The sequence below is a fragment of the Nomascus leucogenys genome, chromosome 16 (genome assembly GCF_006542625.1).
Source record: "Nomascus leucogenys isolate Asia chromosome 16, Asia_NLE_v1, whole genome shotgun sequence".
Lineage (NCBI taxonomy): Eukaryota > Metazoa > Chordata > Mammalia > Primates > Hylobatidae > Nomascus > Nomascus leucogenys.
In genome coordinates this window covers 4671641-4692817 of record NC_044396.1, presented here as the reverse complement: position 1 = coordinate 4692817, position 21177 = coordinate 4671641, and the positions used below count along the sequence as shown (strand labels likewise).

The 21177-nt window shown below is 37.4% G+C and overlaps 1 protein-coding gene across 4 annotated transcripts in view; it reads right to left on the bottom strand.

Annotated features, from left to right (window-relative positions):
* The window catches only part of ARFGEF1 (ADP ribosylation factor guanine nucleotide exchange factor 1), a 144647-nt gene that overhangs the window by 88724 nt on the left and 34746 nt on the right, over positions 1 to 21177 (bottom strand). For all 4 annotated transcript variants that reach the window (XR_004026210.1, XR_004026211.1, XM_003274798.2 and 1 more), the window contains exons 2-7: positions 15406 to 15436; positions 14197 to 14353; positions 12201 to 12347; positions 9130 to 9309; positions 4543 to 4819; positions 753 to 863 (exon numbers count right to left, since the gene is read on the bottom strand). Coding sequence is in view for 2 of the 4 variants with exons in the window: in XM_003274798.2 (XP_003274846.1) it covers positions 753 to 863; positions 4543 to 4819; positions 9130 to 9309; positions 12201 to 12347; positions 14197 to 14353; positions 15406 to 15436 (903 nt within the window). In the remaining 2 variants the exon portion in view is untranslated. The remainder of the gene's footprint in view (positions 1 to 752; positions 864 to 4542; positions 4820 to 9129; positions 9310 to 12200; positions 12348 to 14196; positions 14354 to 15405; positions 15437 to 21177) is intronic.

The following is a 21177-nucleotide window of genomic DNA, read 5'->3' as shown; positions in this document are numbered from 1 at the left end:
CTGTGTCTAAACTGTAAAAAGAGTGTAATTTATGCTAAACACCAACCTTCCTTCTGGTAGCCTGGAATTTTGGTACAGGCTAGGTGCCTATATAACAGCCCCCAATAAAAACCTTGGGCCCTGAGTCTCTAATGAGCTTCGCTGGTAGACAACACTTCACAATTTGAATTAAGAGAATCTGTATGACTTCACTGAGAGAAGACATTTGGAGCATGTACCTGATTTTCTCCAGGCTTCACCCCATATTCCTCTTCCTGTTGATGATTCTGCTTTGTACTTTTTCACTAATAAATCATGCAGTGAATACAACTATATGCTGGGTCCTGTGACGGCTTCCAGTGAAATCACCAAACCCTGGGGTAATCTTGAGGGCCTCCGACACACTTTATTTTCTCTTCTTTACCTACTTAATCAGTTACAAAGTCTTCTTGATTCAATATACATTATATCACTTATCCATATTTTTGTCTCCATTTCCATGGTTTCTGTCCTATCCAGGCTTTGATTACTGTGCTGGTAACCTACTGGGAATTCCTATTTCCAGACTTAGCTTCTTAAAGCATAGTTCTGGGTCATTTCATTTCATTTGTTCTAGAATCAAGGCCAAAATCCTAAATGTGGAATTTATAACTTTCCATTGGTTGGCTCCAAACGTTTTAACTTTGCCCTTTCTATTCCAGACATTACAAAGTCTCCACAGTCAGATGAAATCCCACGGACAGAGTAAAATAATTTTGAATGAAGTATACTACCTCCAACAACAATGTTCACCATTTCTTCTACAATGTTCTGTACAATGTCTTGTGGCTTTTCCTCACAATCATGGTTTTCTCCATCATATAACACGTCATTTTTAGATAATGCTTTAAAAGAAGAAAAATTCAACAGAACATTATTTTAACTTTTTGGAAGCTTTTTACTAAATATTTATGATGAAAAACTCCTAAACCATGAGGAATAAAAGAAAAACAATCAAATAGATAACATGAAATTAGAAGCAAGTATATGCTAAACCTTCAAAATTTATACCAAAACTTAAATATTTTCCAAATTCAAGTCAATTTCAATAATGATTCATTTGACAAGCTATTACATTATTACACTTAACTGAATTTTCTAGATTAGTCCTTTAAGAACCAAAACTTCAAAAAGTATTTTAAATGAAACATTTCTAACATGTCCTACAGATGCTTACTTATACTTAGCACACACATTACACTATCCCTTATCAAATATACTGAATGTAATTAGGCTGGGTGCAGTGGCTCATGCCTGTAATTTCAGCAATTTGGGAGGCCAAGGTAGGTGGATCACCTGAGGTGGGGAGTTGGAGACCAGCCTGGCCAACATGATGAAACCCCATCTCTACTAAAAATACAAAAATTAGCCGGGAGTGGTGGCACACGCCTGTAATCTCAGCTACTTGGGAGGCTGAGGCAGGAGAACCGCTTGAACTCGGGAGGTAGCGGTTGCAATGAGCTGAGACTGCACCACTGCACTCCAGCCTGGGCGACAGAGCAAGACTATGTCTCAAAAAAAAAAAAAAAAAAAAAAAAAAAGTAATTAAAGCTTGTTTCGATTACTTAGGCTCATCAATAGTTAGATCAACATTGTACTCTATGGTGAGGTCCCTGAAGAAGCATCTGGGCCTTCCCCAATACTTCCTGGCTCTTCCTATTTTTTCACCAACAGAATCTACGTATCTAATGTAAAACTAAATTTAAGAAGCTAAAAAAGAATTCATTGTCCAATTTAATGTAAAAAAAAAAAAACAAAAAAAAAACCAACAACAGATAACTGCCAATCGAACTTCTGAATAGCTAAGAGAAACTGATGAAATCTGATGTTCCGGATAGCTTGCATAGTCTATTGCAGAGAAAAACAGGAATTCCACTGGGCTTTTTAAAATGTTGAAAATACGTCAAAGCAGCTCAACTATCACTTTAGAATGCCTCGGGATTCAAAACGCTGTCTTGAGCTACCATTCTACACCAAAGGGCATCAGACAGCATATTAGGTGGTGGTGCTGCAGTTTCAACTCTTTGAACCTTCTCACTACTATGAAGGACCACTACAGCTGAGCACAGGGGGTCACACCTGTAATCCCAGCACTTTGGGAAGCTGGGTGGGAGGATCACTTGAGCTCAGGAGTTCAAGACCAGCCTGGGCAACACAGTGAGACCCAGCTGCTACAAAAAATTTAAATATTAGCTGGGTATGGTGACACCTGCCTATAGTCTTAGCTACTTGGGAGGCTGAGACGGAAGGATCGCTTGCGCCTGGGAGGCAGGCAATGACCCATGATTGTGTAACTGCACTCCAGTCAGGGTGACAGAGCAAGACCCTGTATCCAAACAAAAAAAAAAAAAAGGAAAAAAGGACCACTACTTATAATAGTGGCTTCTAGGTGCCTATCCTCCCTATAATTTCACTTTTACTAATTTACTGTCTGTAGTATCCTAAAAATACTGAATGCCACAAGAGAAAACCAGATAAATATGCATGTAAATGAGCAACCTTATTTTATAAAATATCCAAATAAAAATAGCATTTAGAGTCTTCTGTGAATAAAAACATAAATGTCTTGAAAGATAATTTTTCCGCCATTCTTAATAGTTTTATTTCCATGCTCTAGTTGGCTAAAATTACCTCAAGTCTGAAAACTAGAGTTTCAAAGTAACTAAATATACATAACCACTATCTAAAAGTGTACAAAATGACTAGTGAAGAGTCAATTTTCACATAAGTATCTGAAAGAAACAACAGATAACAGTGACTAATATTTATTACATGTAGAAAGTGCTTAGAGAAGTTAACTATTATGTCCAAAGTCACGCAGCTGGTAAGTGACAGAGGTGTGCTCCAAAAATGCACTCTGAACCAATGGCTGTCAAGCAGAATTTTCATTTATATCAGCTATTGGGAGAAAAACATCTTTAAAGCCAAAATAATCATGACAATCCCACAGGAAACTATGTCTTTCTAACTCTATATTCTACAAGGCTTCTACAGCGGTACCTCACACACGGCAGATGCTTCCATTCCTTGGGTCTTAGTCCATGTTGTTTCCTTGGTTGGAAAATTTCCTACCCCTATCTATCAAGATTCAACTAAAATATCACCACTTTCTCTACAAAGAAATTTCCTAACTCTTCTCAGCAGAATTACTTCGTGCAGGGCATTTTTAGGACACCTATCACATATTATACCTTATTTATGCTCACTTGACTTCCAGGTATGCTAAGATCACACTAAAAGCAGTGGCTGTATCTCCATCTTCTTTTTACCCTTAAGTCCTGGCATGGTGCCTAAGAGACAGTATGCTCAATGAAGGTTTGCTAAATGCATAGATATATAAACAAAAGAATAAATAAAGTCCCAGCTTTACTAGAGATTAGCCCTTTGAATCTGCCCCTTTATAAGCTCACAGTGAAAGCAGGGGAAATTTTGGCAAGGGCAGGCTAGACAAATGTAAATCACTTAAGTGGTATGGATTCACTATTAGCTTCAGTACTATGAATGCTTAGCTTATCGAAGTCATCCTTTTTAAAACAAATAGTAAAGTACTATTTTTAAAAGCATGCCTCTCAGAAAGCTGGGGGAAAAATGTAAAAAGGCACGTATTCATGCCATTACTAAGTTTTGGAAAAGGCATGGTTTAAAAAAAAAAAAATCAAGAGCTGAAAACATATTATAAAAGTCCTTCCTCACAGTGAAATAAAAACACAGACTTCAGATGAACTGTAACTGACTCCTAACATGCTAGTTCTAGACAACCACACTGGAGAGGCAACAGAATTCCCATCATTTAAAAATGACATCAAGCTAAGGAAGGGCAACGGGAGAACAACACAAACTCTCTGGTAGTTTCACAGAACAGCTAAAGCTGAAAACAACATTTAGGAAAAAAATAACTTCATGGGATTATTTTTACAGAGAAACAAATTTGTAAAATAAATATAATTTTTATAATCTTATAAGTGTTTTCTTATAATATACACTTAAAAAATCAGAACACCTCAATTTTAGTGATTACTATGCATCATTTTAAAAAATGAAAATTTTTGTCTATCAGTTGGTTACTCAAAAACTTTGTTTTCATATTTAATTTCTGTACTTTTTTTTTTTTTACCATAATCATATTTTTAAAACTGGTAATGATTTTTTAAAATTTTCAGTCATATTCCAGAAAACCTTACTACGTCACTTGTTTGCTATGAAACCAATCTTAAGAAAACTGAAATTCCTATATAACATTTAACAGACATTTACGACCCTCTTTAGAAATATATCTGAGCTCCAAAGGAAATCTATAAATCATACTGCTCATGAGATGCTAATAAATGCAAAGCATCATTCATAGATATCTTATAGGTTAGAGTCAAATTAACTTTACCACCTACAATGAGGAAAGTCCGCAATTACCACAATGTGTCTGACACACTTATTAAATCATATTATCCTTTCAACACTTCATCAAAACTCTCATTCCTACACATTTCCCTTAACACACACCCCAAACCCCCTTTTCAAGAAGATTACTTTCAGCTGCAGTTGCCTGATCAGCTTCAGTCTGTTCATTTTCTGCACTGGAAATATCAGATCCATTTTCAGGCTCCGTGTCATCTTGAAGACTTTTATCTACATCATTTGTATGGAGGTCAAGGTCCCCTTCGTGTTCTTGGGATATATGATCAACAGTCTGAGGTGGCAAATATCTAAGTTGAGGTGATTCAGGCTCGTGATGGCTTACTGGAGACTGTAACAGATGATGATGCTGCCGATGCCTTTCTTTTTCCATTTGTTTTGCTTCCTGTAACTGGAAATAAATAAAATTTCCAATATTAGTAAAATAAGTTGCTTAAAATTTGGAAGGATAATGTTACCTCCAACAATCCTTTCTATAAGGTGCCATTCTCTCTACGCTTGGAAATTAAAGTTTATCAGAAATGGAGAACATAAACTATACTAAAAACAATGAACAATGTTTACTTCTTAGGTGGCTGGCAATCGGCACATAAGAACAGAGTCAAGACTTTCACTATATAGCATTTTCACTGTATTTGGTGTTTGTATGAATGAAACACACACACATTCACTTTTGCTTAAACATACAGAATGAAAGTCTATAAAAATACATAAGAAGCTAGTACTAACAATTACCTACAGAGGGTAGAGATTAGGAAATAAAATGGGAAACAAGAGTGGGAGGCAACTTTTCAGTGTTTATCCTTCTGGAGCATGTTCTTATGTCACCTTGTCAAATATCTTTTAATAAAAAAATTAAAATTACATTTAATAGAATTACAATGAAGGCTTAAATCACTCTGCCTAGCCAACTAATAATTATGAAAAAAACTACATCTACGAATGTCTGAATTTTATTTTAGAAAAATTGTCATTATTATGTATATAATACTAACTGTAAAACTGGCTCACAAAATGTTAGAAACATTAACAACTGGGATCACAAGATTTCATTTTTTAGCACTTTATTGCTTTCATACATCTCTTTTGGTCCTCAAGACCTGATAAGAATGAGTCTCACAGAATTAATTTCCACCAAGATAAATCTTCTACAGTACCAAATATGAACATTTCATATTCTCCAGTAATATTTCAGGTTAGGTGGAAATGCCGGAATTACATAAATTTATAAAATAAGTTTGAATTAAAGGATTTTAATAATAAAGTCTGACAAAATTTGCTTTGTAGGGAGTTTTATTTTGTGGGGGAAGGGGAAAATTAAGGTTACCAGTAGCTAATATCAACGAATTCAACAACTGGCTTAGAAGATTTTAGCAAATGTGGAAGTTAAGTCATCTGTATCCCATTTCCCCTTATTTTCTCTCCCTCTTTTCCACCTTTTCTATAATTATCCATAGCACAGAACTAAATACCCTTTGTAACACAATACATGTTCATAGCCTTTATCATAATTCAGTTCTACAGTTGTTTAAGGGAAACTCTGCCTCAAATATTCGTAAGATCTTCAAAGGTAATAGTCAAGTCAGTTTTGCTCGTCACTGTGTAAGTGAGGCCTAGCACAGTGCCAGGAACATATAAGGAACTTAATAAAAATCTGTTAATCAAATCAAACCAATAAAACTTTATTATTAAAAAGTGACAAAAATACTTTATGTCCTCAAAAAAAAGCAACAAAACCACTGTTTGTGGCTGCAAAATATTAGAAATAAATTAATGCCACTACAGAGGAGAGTGACTTAATAGATAACAGGCTATACTATACCCTAAAGTACTATCATCTATAAAAAAGAATGAGGAAAGACTTTAAGGACTGATATGAAATGCTTTCTAGGACATACTGCTCAATGATAAGAACAAAATACAAAAGAGAATGTATAGCATGTGTGGTGGTTAGTCTTCAAGATGGTCACCAATGATGTCCACCTCTCAGTTTTCACTCCCTTGTGTAGTCCCTTTCCACAATGTACCGGTGTGACCGCTTCTGATTATAAGGTAGACATGTGGCTTCCGTCTTACATTCAAGGGGTGGAAAGAAGGGAAGAAGAGGAATGCAGTGGTAGGAATTAGGAGGAATTGGTACTTTTCTGAGTAGACCTTCTGTAAAGCTCTGAGTCTTAAATCGCAGTAATGTTTTACATACCTAAAAAATAAGTAAGTGCAGTTCACCCTCTGTGTATCCATGGGTTCTACATCTGTGGACTCAACCAAACAGGGATTTAAAATACTGATGGCGGGGGGAAAGAACGGCCGTGTCTGTACTGAACAAGCATGTACAGACAACTTTTTTTTTTTTGGTCATTATTCCCTAAACAATACAGTATAACAAATATTTACAAAGTATGAGGTATTATAAGTAATCTAGAGATGATTTAAAGTATACAGAGGATCTGTGTAGCTTATATGCAAATATTACACCATTTTATAAAACAGACTTGAGTATCCACAGATTTTGGTATCCACGGGAGGGCCCTGGAACCAATCTGCCGTGAATACTGAGGGATGACTGTAATTAAAACCAACCAGGATGTGATGAATACCAAAAATGAAAAGCAGAGAGTAACAAATGAGTCTAACTATTATCACAAAGGAATAGCATTACCCTATTGCAGAGTGTGGGGAAGAAAGGAACTAATCTAAGTAACTAGAAAATAATATTTTGAATGGATAAGGCTAAAGACAAAAAAACCTGAATATAAATGCTATAACCTACTTAGTAAATTTGTTTCTCACACTAGTAATGATTAGCAATTCTAAAACTAATGGGTATAACAGGATTGAACAATGTATTTAGAATACAAAAGCCGTATTTCTCATTGTTTAGAGAAAGAAGTTTACAAATAAAGGGAGAAGACTGAAATGAACCCTGTATTGTTGCACTGTAATCAGAAATATCAGTATGAACACATGGTTTTATTACCTACATATGGAAAGTCACATACAGGTGTGGGAATTGAGTGGGACGGAAGGGACAGTATATAAACATATATTTCCTAACTCTATCTGCTGAGAGGCCTAGAAGCAACAACACAGAGTGACAATGAATACAACTAGCACTCAGATTTTGGTTTCTAAATACCATTCTCCAATCAAAAGAGCTACAGCTCCTTATTGAAGTGATTGATTCCAAGGCTGAAGCTGGGAAAATTCAAAATGAGCCTGGAACATCTTGAGAATCCAGAAAGCATGGAAGTACTCAAAAAAGGATGGGAGCTGGTCACAAGGACACAGGGCCAAAACTGTAATAATTTGGGCAACAAAATAAGTAACTGTAGCACACATTACAACCATAAAATAAAATAAATATTTGTGATTACAGATAGATATAAATAATTGAATAAATAAATTAAGGGAGAAGAAATACAATTAATAAATACAGAAGAGAGAAACAGAAAACTCATTAGGGAAACGCCACAATAATTAACTGTTGCCGACAAGATCCACTGATAGATACCAAAACTGAGGAAGTGGGGGGAGGATCTGAGGAGAAACAGAGTATTTGCACAGTCTTAAAATATCTCCCCAAAGATATTTATTAATTGCAAAAGAAAAACTACTAACTTCACAGCAGAGGAACCTGACAGATAACTACCTTAACCAAGTGATCAAGGTTAACATCACCAACGTTAAGATATATCAACATCATGAACTCCTAACAAAATGCACTGAAAAGGACACAACACTGTTTCAGAGATATTCTGGCAAAAAATGCACAACCTCATTCTAATCATGAGAAAACATCAGAGAAAGTAAACTGAGGAAAATTCAACAAAATAAATTATTAGTATCCTTTTAAAAATAGCAAGATCATGAAAAAGTAAGGAAAAGTTGAGGAACTGTCACAGACTGGAGAAGACTAAGAGACAAGAACTAAATGCATACTAAACGCAATGTGGGATCCTGGGTCAAATCTTAAAACATTAGTGGGAAAATTGGTGAAATTCAAGTAGGGTCTGTAGTTTATAGTTAACAGTATTGTACCAGTGTTAATTCTGCTTTTGATAATTGTACTATGTAGGTAAGTAAGTTAACTGCATTAAGGGAAGCAGGATGAAGGGTAAAAGGGATTGCTCTGCAAAATTTTTGCAACTTTTCTCTACATTTAGAGTTCAAAATAAGAAGCTTGATGTTGATTTTTAATAGTGAAGACCTATGCAATTAAGAACAATTCTCTAGTTGCTGATCTCTTAACAATCAACCTGAAGCAGTTTAAAGTATAAGGAATATCATGCCCCTTTATCATATGGGGGGAAAAATGTATTTCATCAATACAGAAATATACTTTTTTAAGGCTTAATGAACAATTTTATTTCAGATTAGATTAAGTATTTTATAGCTACATTGCACTCTACTAAGCTTGAATGCAACAAAAGTATTAATTCATAAGTACTTCCACAAGGAAGATGGCAATCAGAATATTTCACATTCTATTTGTGAACAACTAAAAATACTTTGTCCAAAGTCAGTAAACCTTAAAACAAAACAAAATAAAACACAATACCACAAATCTTCAGTAAGTGGAACTGTAAATAAAAGACATTCTTTTCTTCAGGTACAAAGATTTCACTCTAATTACTGTAAACTCCTTTCTATATTTAATGCCTGTTGTGTTCTATACAATCTCTCTCTTTTTAAAATACTTACTGCTTGGTTTTCCATGCGTGCAAAGATAACATTTAGCATCTGAGTGAGAGTAGCTTTGGCTGTTGTCTGATTGATGAGATTTTTGCTTGCTAAGTAGATATTGTAACATGTTCTCACAGCTTGCAGTACAGTCCCTTCATGAATTTCTATGTGTTGTGATGTTACTGCAGTAAGTAAAGCCTTTAAGGAAAAAAAAAAAAAAAAAAAAAAGGCCAAAGTTAAAGAGATTTTCTTTTTTTTTTTTTTTTGGAGACAGTCTTTCTCACTCTGTCACCCAGGCTGGAGTGCAGTAGTGTGATCATAGCTCACTGCAGCCTTGAACCCCTGGGCTTAAGTGATCCTTTTGCAGCAGCCTCCTGAGTAGCTGGGACTACAGGTGAGCACCACCACACCTGGCTAATTTTGTTTTATTTTTCTGTAGAGATGCAGTCTCTCTTTGTTGCCCAGACTGGTCTCACTCCTGGCTTCATGCCAGCCTCCCACCTCAGCCTCCCAAGGTGCTGGGGTTACAGGCATGAGCCACCACACCCGGCCTCAAAGTGATTTTCTGCATCTAGAGTTTCAGCACAAAAATTAAGCATTTTCATATTGCAATTAAAACTTTCAGAAACAATTACCGCTTGCGGGTGGTATACACAGAATTTCTACTGGCCTTGAATATATCATCAACTGTTAAAATATTTGATGTTTTCCTCACTGTGGCAGTAGTTTCCACATAATCTGAAAACCATTTAACTGATTTGTTTCAACCAAGGTTTCATTTTAATGAAAATACTATTTAATTTACTAAAATGCACAGCATGAAAGCTGTTACAGCAGAGCACAGATATGTCACATAAGATATCTGTTGAACTAGACCATCAACTTGGGAAGATAAACATTGTGTCTTATTTGCCTCTAAATTTTTCTGAGATCTTTTTTAACAGACTGAACTCAATAATTGTGCTGTTGTTGTTATTGTTGAAGAGGTTTATAAGTGTTTTAGAATAAAGCATTTAAAATAATCCTAAAGTAGCTGGACATAAGTGCCCCAGCTACTTGGGAGGCTGAGGTGGGAGGATCATTTGAGTTAGGGAGGTCAAGACTACAGTGAGCTGTGATCATGCCACAGCACTTAGCCTGGTCAACAGAGTGAGACTCTCCCAAATTAAAAAACAAATTCCCAAGGCAAATACTTCAATAAAATGAACAAATTTAACCTATGTGAATTTTCACATATTGGGTTACTTCCAATTTCTCAAGAGCAAAGACTCTTTATCTTTTGTCTTCTTTATGTTGTACAATGCTATGCAGAGTCAGCATTAATGGGCATTATCTTAAACCATAAATGACATGAAACTATACATCATAGGTCAAAATGATCAACCCATTTTTTTTTTCTTTTTTGAGACAGGATCTCACTCTGTTGCCAAGCCTCAAGTGCAACGCAGTGAACATGGCTCAATGCAGCCTCAATTCCTGGGCTCAAGTAATCCTCCCACCTCAGCCTCCTGAGTAGTTGGGACCACAGGCACACATCACCATATTTGGCTAATTTTTAAATTATTTTTTGTAGAGACAGGGTCTTGCTGTGTTGCCCAGGCTGGTCTCGAACTTCTGGGACTAAGCGACCTTCTTGCCTTGGCCTCCCAAAGTGCTGGGATTGCAGGCATGAACTACCATGCCCAGTATTTTTTTTTTTTTTTAGAATAATTATATGGCTTCTGAAGTAAACACAACTATAAAACTGAAAGGCTCCAAAAGGGCTGTATTCACACATGAAAGAACACTTCATATATACATGTAAAAACAATTTCGAAAATACTGTACTATATGTAGCACATGAAAATTTTACTGTTATAAAAACATACCACCACTACCATTAGCAATAACATTAAGAACTCAGTATCTGTAACAGAATGAAAACATTACTAATTTTTCTCCAAAGGAATTCAATCAAACAGGTACATTACAGCACGAACTCAGAACAGGGTTTTGCTGAGCAAGTTCAATAGATGGATGGGTGCAAGGATATCAGGAGAGTTGGCGGACAAGTAGTGTCCACCTGGTGATTCATGAGTTGAGAGGACAGGCTATGAAAGGTCCAACAGTACAGAAGAAACCAGAGGGGTCACAGCTTTAAGAACTACCTTGATGGATGGAATATATATATATATATACATGAAAAACATGCCAGGAACAGAAAAACTCTGGAAGACTCTAGGGACTAAGTCTAAACTGAGACCTTCAAAAGAAGAGATATGGAACATAGTTTTCCTCTAACAAACTCTTGGCACACAGCATTAAAATCTCCTAATATTGGAGTCTAGAAAGCATCCAGATAACCTCTTTTTCTTTTTTTTTTTTTTTTTTGAGACGGAGTCTCGCTCTGTCACCCAGGCTGGAGTGCAGTGGCGCAATCTCGGCTCACTGCAAGCTCCACCTCCCGGGTTCACGCCATTCTTCTGCCTCAGCCTCTCCGAGTAGCTGGGACTACAGGCGCCCGCCACCACGCCCGGCTAATTTTTTTTTTTTGTATTTTTAGTAGAGACAGGGTTTCACCGTGGTCTCGATCTCCTGACCTCGTGATCCACCCGCCTCGGCCTCCCAAAGTGCTGGGATTACAAGCGTGAGCCACCACGCCCGGCCACCTCTTTTTCTTTTCTTGAGACTGAGTTTCACTCTGTCGCCCAGGCTAGAGTAGAGTGGCATGATCTTGGCTCACTGCTACCTCCACCTCCCAGGTTCAAGTGATTCTCCTGCCTCAGCCTCCTGAGTAGCTGGGACTACAGGTGCCCACCATCATGCCCAGCTAATTTTTTTGGTATTTTTAGTAGAGTATTTTTAGTAGAGATGGGGGTTTCACCATGTTGGCCAGGCTGCTCTCAAACTCCTGACCTCAAGTGATCTGCCCAACTTGGCCTCCCAAAGTGCTGGGATTACAGACATGAGCCACTGCGCCCGGCCTCAAATAACCTGTATTATAGCTGGAATGCACATAAAATGATCTTTCCTAATGTTTTAAAGTGAAAGGCATCTGAATTTTGAAGATATAGATTATTAATAACAGTTTTACTTTATATAATAATTACCTTTATTATCTGCAACTGAACTCCTTCATCTGTCTGAGGGCCCTGAAAGCAGCCACATATTGTTTCAATAATTCTATCAATTAATTTTTTGCCTGGTGTTGTACTATCTGGAGCATTGCCAGTCAAGTGCCCATAAGCAATAAGTTTCTAAAATGGAGAAAGAAAACAAAGATCCTAAGGTAACAATTATTATATATACTAATGCAATATACATAAAAATTACAGTATACAATTGAATATACATAAAAATTTTTACACAAAAACATAAAGGTATTATCAAAGCCAAAGCTATACCAACTTTTTCTGTAGAAACTTTATTCATATAAATATGTAAAGTTATTTATACTTGTAATAATCACAAAAACAGAACAATAACCACAATAAAACCATCAGGTAATATTTTGAGAAAGCCAGGCCTTGGAGAACCTGTCTCTGATGAGTTAGAATTGCTTACTGTGGCTGGGCGCAGTGGCTCATGCCTGTAAGCCCAGCACATTGGGAGGCCTGCTTGCCTGCCACATTGTCAGTCCACATTGGGTGGACTGCTTGAGCTTAGGAGTTCAAGGCCAGCTGGGCAACATGGGGAAAACCCATCTCTACAAAAAATAAAAAATTAGCTGGGTGTGGTGGTACATGCCTATAGTCCCAGCTACTCAGGAGGCTGAGGTGAGAGGACTGCTTAAGCCTTGGGAGGTGGAGGTTGCAGTAAGCCGAGATTGTGCCACTGCACTCCAACCTAGGTGACAGTGAGACCTTGTCTCAAAAAAAAAAAAAAAAATTGCTTATTGCTTTCCACATAAACAAGGTTTTATTGATACTGCTTTTGTGAAAATTATCTTCATGCTTTTAAATGACCCCCAATCTCTTTCCAAATGATTCATCAATATGTATAAAACCCAGTTTCCATATACTAGCTGAGATAAATCATAGATTTGTTCATTCATCATTATCAGTATACCCTGGAAGGAAAGCTTTACATATTATCATTCTAATTTTCCAGTGAAAACAAGATCACAAATCAGATGAACTTATCTTTAACCTATCCTTAAGGACAAATCATATGGTCTTTTCCTAGCCACTGAATTACAGTTGAATACATATAATTCCCAAATAGTGAGAACATCTGAAAAGAGAAGTATTCCTCTATTTAGAAATTTGTCTTACAAATATAATATCTATGAAGATCCTCTGTATATGTGTCAAACAGGGAAACAGAGTTTAGAAATTTTTCTGACATAAATGAATGCCATTGCTAAAGTATAGCAGTTAAATATTGAATTATATTAAGCTGCCAATATTAACCTATTGCTTCATATAAAACAGCAGATACTGGCCAGGCACAGTAGCTCACGCCTGTAATCCCAGCACTTTGGGAGGCCAAGACGGGCAGGCAGATCACTTGAGATCAGGAGTTCAAGACCAGCCTGGCCAACATGGTGAAACTCTGTCTCTTCAAAAAAAAAAAAAAAAAAAAAAAAAATTAGCTGGGCATGGTTACCCACACCTGTATTCCCAGCTACTCGCAAGTCTGGGGCAGGAGAATTGCTTGAACACAGGGGGCAGAGGTCACAGTGAGCCAAGATTACACCACTGCACTCCAGCCCTGGCAACAGAGCAAGACTCTGTCTCAAAAAATTTAAAAAAAGAGCAGACACTTAGAAAAATTATTTGCAAATGGTGATGTATGTAAAGTCAGCAGCAGGTTAAAAGTATTACGGGTCTTATATTTCACTGATGAGAAGAGACCAACACTTTTCATTATTGATAATCTTAGTAAAGATTTTATATCCCACTAAGTTAATGACTTATTATTAAACTAGAAACATCTTTTTGCAACTATTATTATCTGCCTTAAATATAAAAAATCACTTGGATTTTTTACCACAAAAAAGAGTATTCAAAGCTTTCATGGAAATGTCTGAATCGTCAACATGAGTAATGTTTTAGAAACACATTCAAAGTACACAGTTTTTAGAAAGTGCCATTTTACACATACCTGTAAGCAATCTAGAGATGTACTAACTATGCGGGGACATTTGGACTGGCATGCCAACTCAAAAGGCAAGAAGTACTTGTCTGCTTCAATAAAATTTGTCTTTGATTTCACTGGTGGAAGGGTGCTTGATCCAGCTTTTGCTTCTCCATGAGGAGGACTAAATGAGAAAGAAAAGTCTGATTATAGCATATCACATTTATAATATTGACGATAAACCCATGCAGAAACACAGAATTTCAGTTCTAAAAGGAATCTTGCTAAACCAGTCCTCTATCTTCCCATATTTCAAGAGGAAACCCAAGCCCAGAGAAGTGAAGTGGTTTGCCACATGGTCAAAAGCTAGTGGCCAGAGCTGTGACTAAACACAAGACACTGAAATCTTGTCTGTAAAACTGGTCTACAAAAACCATAAAATTCAAGGTGCTTCTATTACAGAAATATTTTATTGTCACTTAACAAATTTGGTATCATAATACCTTAAAAAGCAATGGCCTTTCTATTTGTCCTTAAGTCAAAGTGAGTTTTTTTAGTTATTCAATATTGTCCTAAAAAGGCCAACACTATCAAAAAATCCAGTAATTTTTCCAAATATGAATCAAAGTCTTTAAGAAAAGACTGAAGCCTATCTTACGGTATTTCAGAAGTATCTTTATATACTTATTTATATGAGAATCTTTTTGTATTTTTAAGTATGCTTAGAGCAGAGTCTGGTGGCTCATGCCTGTAATCCCAGCACTTTGGGAAGCTGAGGTGCGTAGGTCACTTGACTCCAGGAGTTCAAGACCAGCCTGGGAAATATGGCAAAATCTCATCTCTACAAAAAATTAGACAGGCATGGTGGTGCTCGCCTGTAGTCCCAGGTACTCGGCAGGCTGAGGTGGAAGGATCACTTGAGCCTGGGAAGCAGAAGTTGCAGTGAGCTATGATCACACCACCGCACTCCAGCCTGGACAACAGAGCGAGACCTTGTCTCCAAAAAAAATATGCATACATTTTTATAAATATATATAAAAAAAGGTTTTAAGAAATATAATTGTATTTATTGTTTTTATATAATTATATTTCTCAAAACATATTTTTAAAGTTGATTTTACTATAAAACTCACATGCAGAAAATTTGCCACACTAAAATACAGATGATTATATTATTTTGACCAAGACTGACAAGTTTGAAAATTATTTTTACTAAAGAAAAGAAATCCCACAAACCTCTGTTTTTCAGTTTCCGCTTTTATTTCCTCTGAGGGAAAAAAAAAGAAGCATACATTAGAAAACTGGACAGCAGAAAGACTGAGTAATTTCATGTTTTATAAACTCATTTGGAACTTCTACAAAAAGTTGGAAAGAATGCAAATTTAATAAAAATTAGGTGCTAAAATTGTTTCATCTAAATTTTTTAATTTACACAAATAATATAAAACTATCTGAATAGGTACATTAACAAACATAAGGATAGGTGAAATTACAGATTATTAATTCCAAACGCATTTCCCTTTTCTCAAAGCATTTCCTTTTTTGTCAAGTAACTAGTTATATTAAGCAGAAGCATTAATATTAAGAACAGGGCCAAGTTCAGCGGCTCATGCCTGTAATCCTAGTGCTTTGGGAGGCCAACGCAGGAGGATCACTTGAGGCAAGGAGTCTGAGATCAGCCTGGGCAACAAAGACCCCATCTCTACAAAAAAAAAAAAAAAAATTTTAAATCAGCTGGGCATGGTAGTGTACGCCTGCAGTCCTAGCTATGTGGGCCAGGGGGTAGAGGTGGGAGGGTCCCTTGAGCCCAAGAGTTAAAGGTTACAGTCAGCTATAACCACTAGACTCCACTACACTCCAGCCTGGGCACAAGAACAAGACTCTGTCCTTCCACCAAAAAAAAATCACAACAGAATAATGTGTATGCTATACTGAAGTCACAAAATATATGGCTGATGTTTGGGGACAGGGGGAGAAACACCTCAATGCACCAACCTTGTGATTACCCCAGGGAGATTATCAGACCAGAACTATAACTTCTTAAGTATGTTTGCGCATTGATATTTAACTAATTTTTCTATTTATGACTATACAAGGCCCTATAAAATACACATGCTCAATTTAATGGGAAATTTTCCCTTTCACTATTTATACTATAAGGTATCAGATAAATTAGACAAATCCTGCCTGTAATAGAAGACCCTTAAATTTAATTGGCTGAGCACAGTGGCTCATGCCTGTAATCCCAGCACTTGGGGAGGCCAAGGTGGGCGGATCACCTGAGGTCAGGACTTCGAGACCAGTCTGGCCAACGTGGTGAAACATCGTCTCTACTAAAAATACAAAAATTAGCCAGGCGTGGTGGTGCGTGCCTATAACCGCAGCTACTCGGACGGCTGAGGCAGGAGAATCACTTGAACCTGGGAGGCGGAGGTTGCAGTAAGCCGAAATCACACCACTACCCTCCAACCTCAGCGACGGAGTGAGACTCCATCTCTTAAAAAAAAAAAATTAATTAATTTATATATTGGGGAATCTGGCTAATTGACTAAATCTGCTTGAAGTTTGGAAGAAAGGTATTCAAATGTGTGCCAAGTACTACTACAGTTTACATATACTAAACTTTTTTTTTTTTTTTTTTTTGAGATGGAGTCTCGCTCTGTCGCCAAGGCTGGAGTGCAGTCTACGATCTTGGCTCACTGCAAGCTCCGCCTCCCGGGTTCACGCCATTCTCCTGCCTCAGCCTCTCCAAGTAGCTGGGACTACAGGAGCCCGCCACCATGCCCGGCTAATTTTTTTTTGTATTTTTTTAGTAAAGACGGGGTTTCACCGTGTTAGCCAGGATGGTCTCCATCTCCTGACCTCGTGATCCACCTGCCTCAGCCTCCCAAAGTGCTGGGATTACAGGCGCTCTGAGCCACCGCGCCTGGCCTACATATACTAAACTTTACACAGACTATTACACTTTACATGCAACTAATGTATTTATGTTTGACAACAATCCTATGAGGTGTGTACTATTATATCTTCATTTTAAAGACTGGAAAATTGAGGAAGAGAGGTTGAATAACTTGTCCAAGGGCTGCATGGCTTGGACGTATAGCTAACCAGGTTTCAATATTAGGTAATCTAACTACAGATTCTGGTTTATTAACCATTCTATCATATAGGTGTATCTGAGAAACTGAACAAACTATGCTAAATTGGGGTATGATAAACAATTACTGGCCTATACATTATTATTTAACACTATCACTGACTGAGCATCTTTCATGTACCAGATACTGTATTAAACCGTTTAAAATGCAACTTTGACAAATCACCTTGCTATACAATTTCTACAATTCATTCGCACAATCCATACAACTTATTCATACAATACATACAAATTTACTCACTGCCTACTGTGTGCCAGGCATCTGATGTTCAGTATTTCAGTTTAGTTTTCTGTGAACCAAACCCCTTTCCATTTTATTACCGGTAGAACTAGAAGGCAGATAGTGTAAAAATATTATCTGCAGCTATTTAAAATACTACTTTAATAAAGGTTCACAATGATATTTAAGATCTGTATATCAGTTACTAAAATTGCACGGTTCACCAACAGATACAATCAAAAATAATCTAAATCACTTTAAAATGTTATGTGTGGGCTGGGAGCAGTGGCTCACACCTATAATCCCAGCACCTTGGGAAACCGAGGCACATCGATCACTTGAGGTCAGGAATTGGAGACCAGCCTGACCAACATGGTGAAACCCCATGAAATACAAATATTAGCCGGGCATGGTGGTGCATGCCTGTAGTCCCAGCTACTTGGGAGGCTGAGACACAAGAATCGCTTGAACCCAGGAGGCGGAAGCTGCAGTGAGCCAAGATTGCGCCACTGCACTCCAGCCTGGGTGACAGAATGAGACTCTGTGTCAAAAATAAATAAAATAAAATAAATGTATGGATAAGAAGGAAATGCTGTGTTGACTGACCTAAATCGTCATAAAATAATTTAAGTATTTTTCATTTAAAAAAATTATCATTATTTAAGAGAGTGAGATACTACTACAAACCAGTAAGGAGGAAAAAAGGCAAGGCAGGGGAAGAAGAGGAGGTGGCAGTTTTTGTATAAGGTGAATTCCCATTTATAAAATAATTACAGAATAGGATATTCTAGTTAATTATACACTAACTAGGAATATCAGAGGAAGTGAAACATTTTAAAGAGCGCTGTGTTTTGATACCAAATATCGCTAAATAACTGTGAGCATGAGAAACAACTCTAACTTCACTAACTACTAGATTATAAAGGTTCCTTATATTCTAAAACGTGGGTGAACAAAAGCCTACCGTACGTTTTTGTGCAGCCCACAAGTGGAAGAATGGTTTTTACAGCTGAACATCTGCAATCAACTTGATAGGGAAACTAAAGATCAGAATAAATAATGGCCAGTTCTAAGGCCAGATAACTGATAGGCAGTGATCCAGAAACTTGTTTCTCTAGTCTTTTTGTTTGTTTTTGTGAGATAGAGCTTCGCTCTTGTTGCTCGGGTTCAAGCGATTCTCCTGCCTCATCCTCCTGAGTAGCTGGGATTACAGGCATGCGCCACCACACCTAGTTAATTTTGTATTTTTAGTAGAGACAGGGTTTCTCCATGTTGGTCAGGCTGGTCTTGAACTCCTGACCTTGGGTGATCAGCCCACCTCGGCCTCCCAAAGTGCTGGGATTACAGGCGTGAGCCACCGCGCCCAGCCACAAATGGATAGTTTTTAATAAACACATTAGTACCTACACATCCAAAGCATTGTCTCCTTCAAATAAGTGACTGTGGGAGCCTATATATCAATTACCATAATGCTGCTAGTATTCAAAAATACTTATGGAATTCATCTTTCTGTGCTTCTTTCCTGCTTGCCTCCTTTTAAATGAATAAACTCACGAAGGAAAATTATCTAGAAAGAGAATCAAACCAGCCACCAATTAATCACAAGTAGCTTTGAGCCAAGTCTGAAGAATGGAATGTGAGTACAAAACAAAAGTTCAGTATTTCTGTGATCTGTCTCAAACTGTGTGTGTGCAAGCACTGTTCTAAGAAAAGCTGGTGACAACAGGTATGAGTAAATGTAAATTCCATGGACAAGGAAGAAGAATGGAACAATCTCATTAATCTAGTAGGGCAGGGACATGTTAGGAAGAAAAGGGGTTCTGGCTTGCATAACTGGGTAACAGAGGTACTTAGCCACAATGCCATTTTCTCAATGTGCAGTAGAGTTGGAGGAGTAGGAATGAAGAAGAGTTAATGGTCATGTTTCATTTTAAGTAACTGTGGGATATTCAAGTGGCAATATTCAGCAAGAATCAAGATTTATGAATTTGAAAATTGGGAGACAGTGTAGCCGACTATATTTCCCAAAACGACTACTATGGTATTTGCCATACCACGTGTTCTTCTACATAGTGACCTTGCCACCAGGAGATATTCTAATTCCCCTCCCCTTAAATCTGGGCTGGCCTTAGAGATTCATTTATAACCAACAAAATGCAGTGGAAGTGACAGTGAACAACAGCTGAAGTTAGGTCAGAAAGGCCAAGCAGCTCCTGCCTGATTCTCTTATAATAGAATACTGGCTTTCCAGGCACCCCCTCTTGGAGCCCAGTGGCCCTGTTGTGAGAAGCCCAAGCCACTTGGAGGCTACATAAAAATAGTTCTGTCACCAGTCCCAGCTGAGCCCAGCTTTCAAAGTCATCACCATCCAGGCACCAGACATGTAAGTAAAGATGGCTCCAGAGGATCCCAGTTCCTGGCCATTCACATCTCCCTCAGTCATTTCAGTTTGCCCAGCTGAGGCCCCAGACACTGTGGAGCAGCAGCATGCCCCATCTGAATTCCTGACACACAGAACCTGTAAGCATAATAAAATGATCACTGCATTACACCACTAAGTCTTGGGTGGTTTATTATACAGCGATGGATACCTGGAACAGGAAAAGTTAAGGAGGCTTAGAAAGAATGGGGTTTGAAATAACTTCTTGGCAAATGGGAGAGACAGCTATCTAGAGGTACAAAAGGATTGCCAGGATCATGGAAAGCTCTTTTAATGTGCTGTGAAAATCTAGATAAGGAAACCACATGGTTAACAGATATAGAGCTTAATAAAATGCAGCTAGGGCTTTGTCCCCTAAATCAATTCCTTTGTAATACGCCTGGCAATCCCTGACTCCTCCCCTCAAGATGGAGGCTGAACTTCACTTCTTAGGTGAAATATTCCACAGCCTCAGCCTCTCGCCCATTTGCCATTCTCACTCATCATCCCTGCTTATGTGCTCCCACAGAAACAAGGACCTATTTTTATAAGGCACTTATTTATAAAGCACTGAGATTATTTGCTTACCTTTGATTCTGAGCTACTTGAATGCAAGGAAATTTATTTTTTAATTTATTATTTTAATGGACACATATTAATTGTATATATCATATATTTATGGGGTACAATGAGGTGTTTTGGTATGTTTTTACTATATGGAATGACCAAATCAAGCTAATTAACAAATCCAACTCACATACTTTTTTTAATTGTAAAAACATTTAAAATCTACCTTTAGTAGTTCTGAAATATATAACGCATTATGACTTATTACAGTCACAGTAGCCAAGATATTGGAGGCAACCTAGGTGTCCATCATCAGATGAATGGATAAGGACAATCTGATAAATATACACAATGGAATACCATTCTGCCTTAAAAAGAAGGAAATCCTGTCATTTGCAACAACATAGGCAAGATATTACACTAACTGAAAAAACGGAAGATATTACGCTAAGTGAAAAAAGGCACAGAAAGACACGATTTTACTTGTATGTGGAATCTAAAAAAGTCAAACTCATAGAAGTAGAGTAGAATGAGGGTTACCAGAGGTTAGAGGAGGTACATAAATGGGGAAAACAGAGATAGCGATCAAAGGATACAAAATTTCAGCTAGACCAGAATAAGCTTTAGTGATCTGTTACATAGACA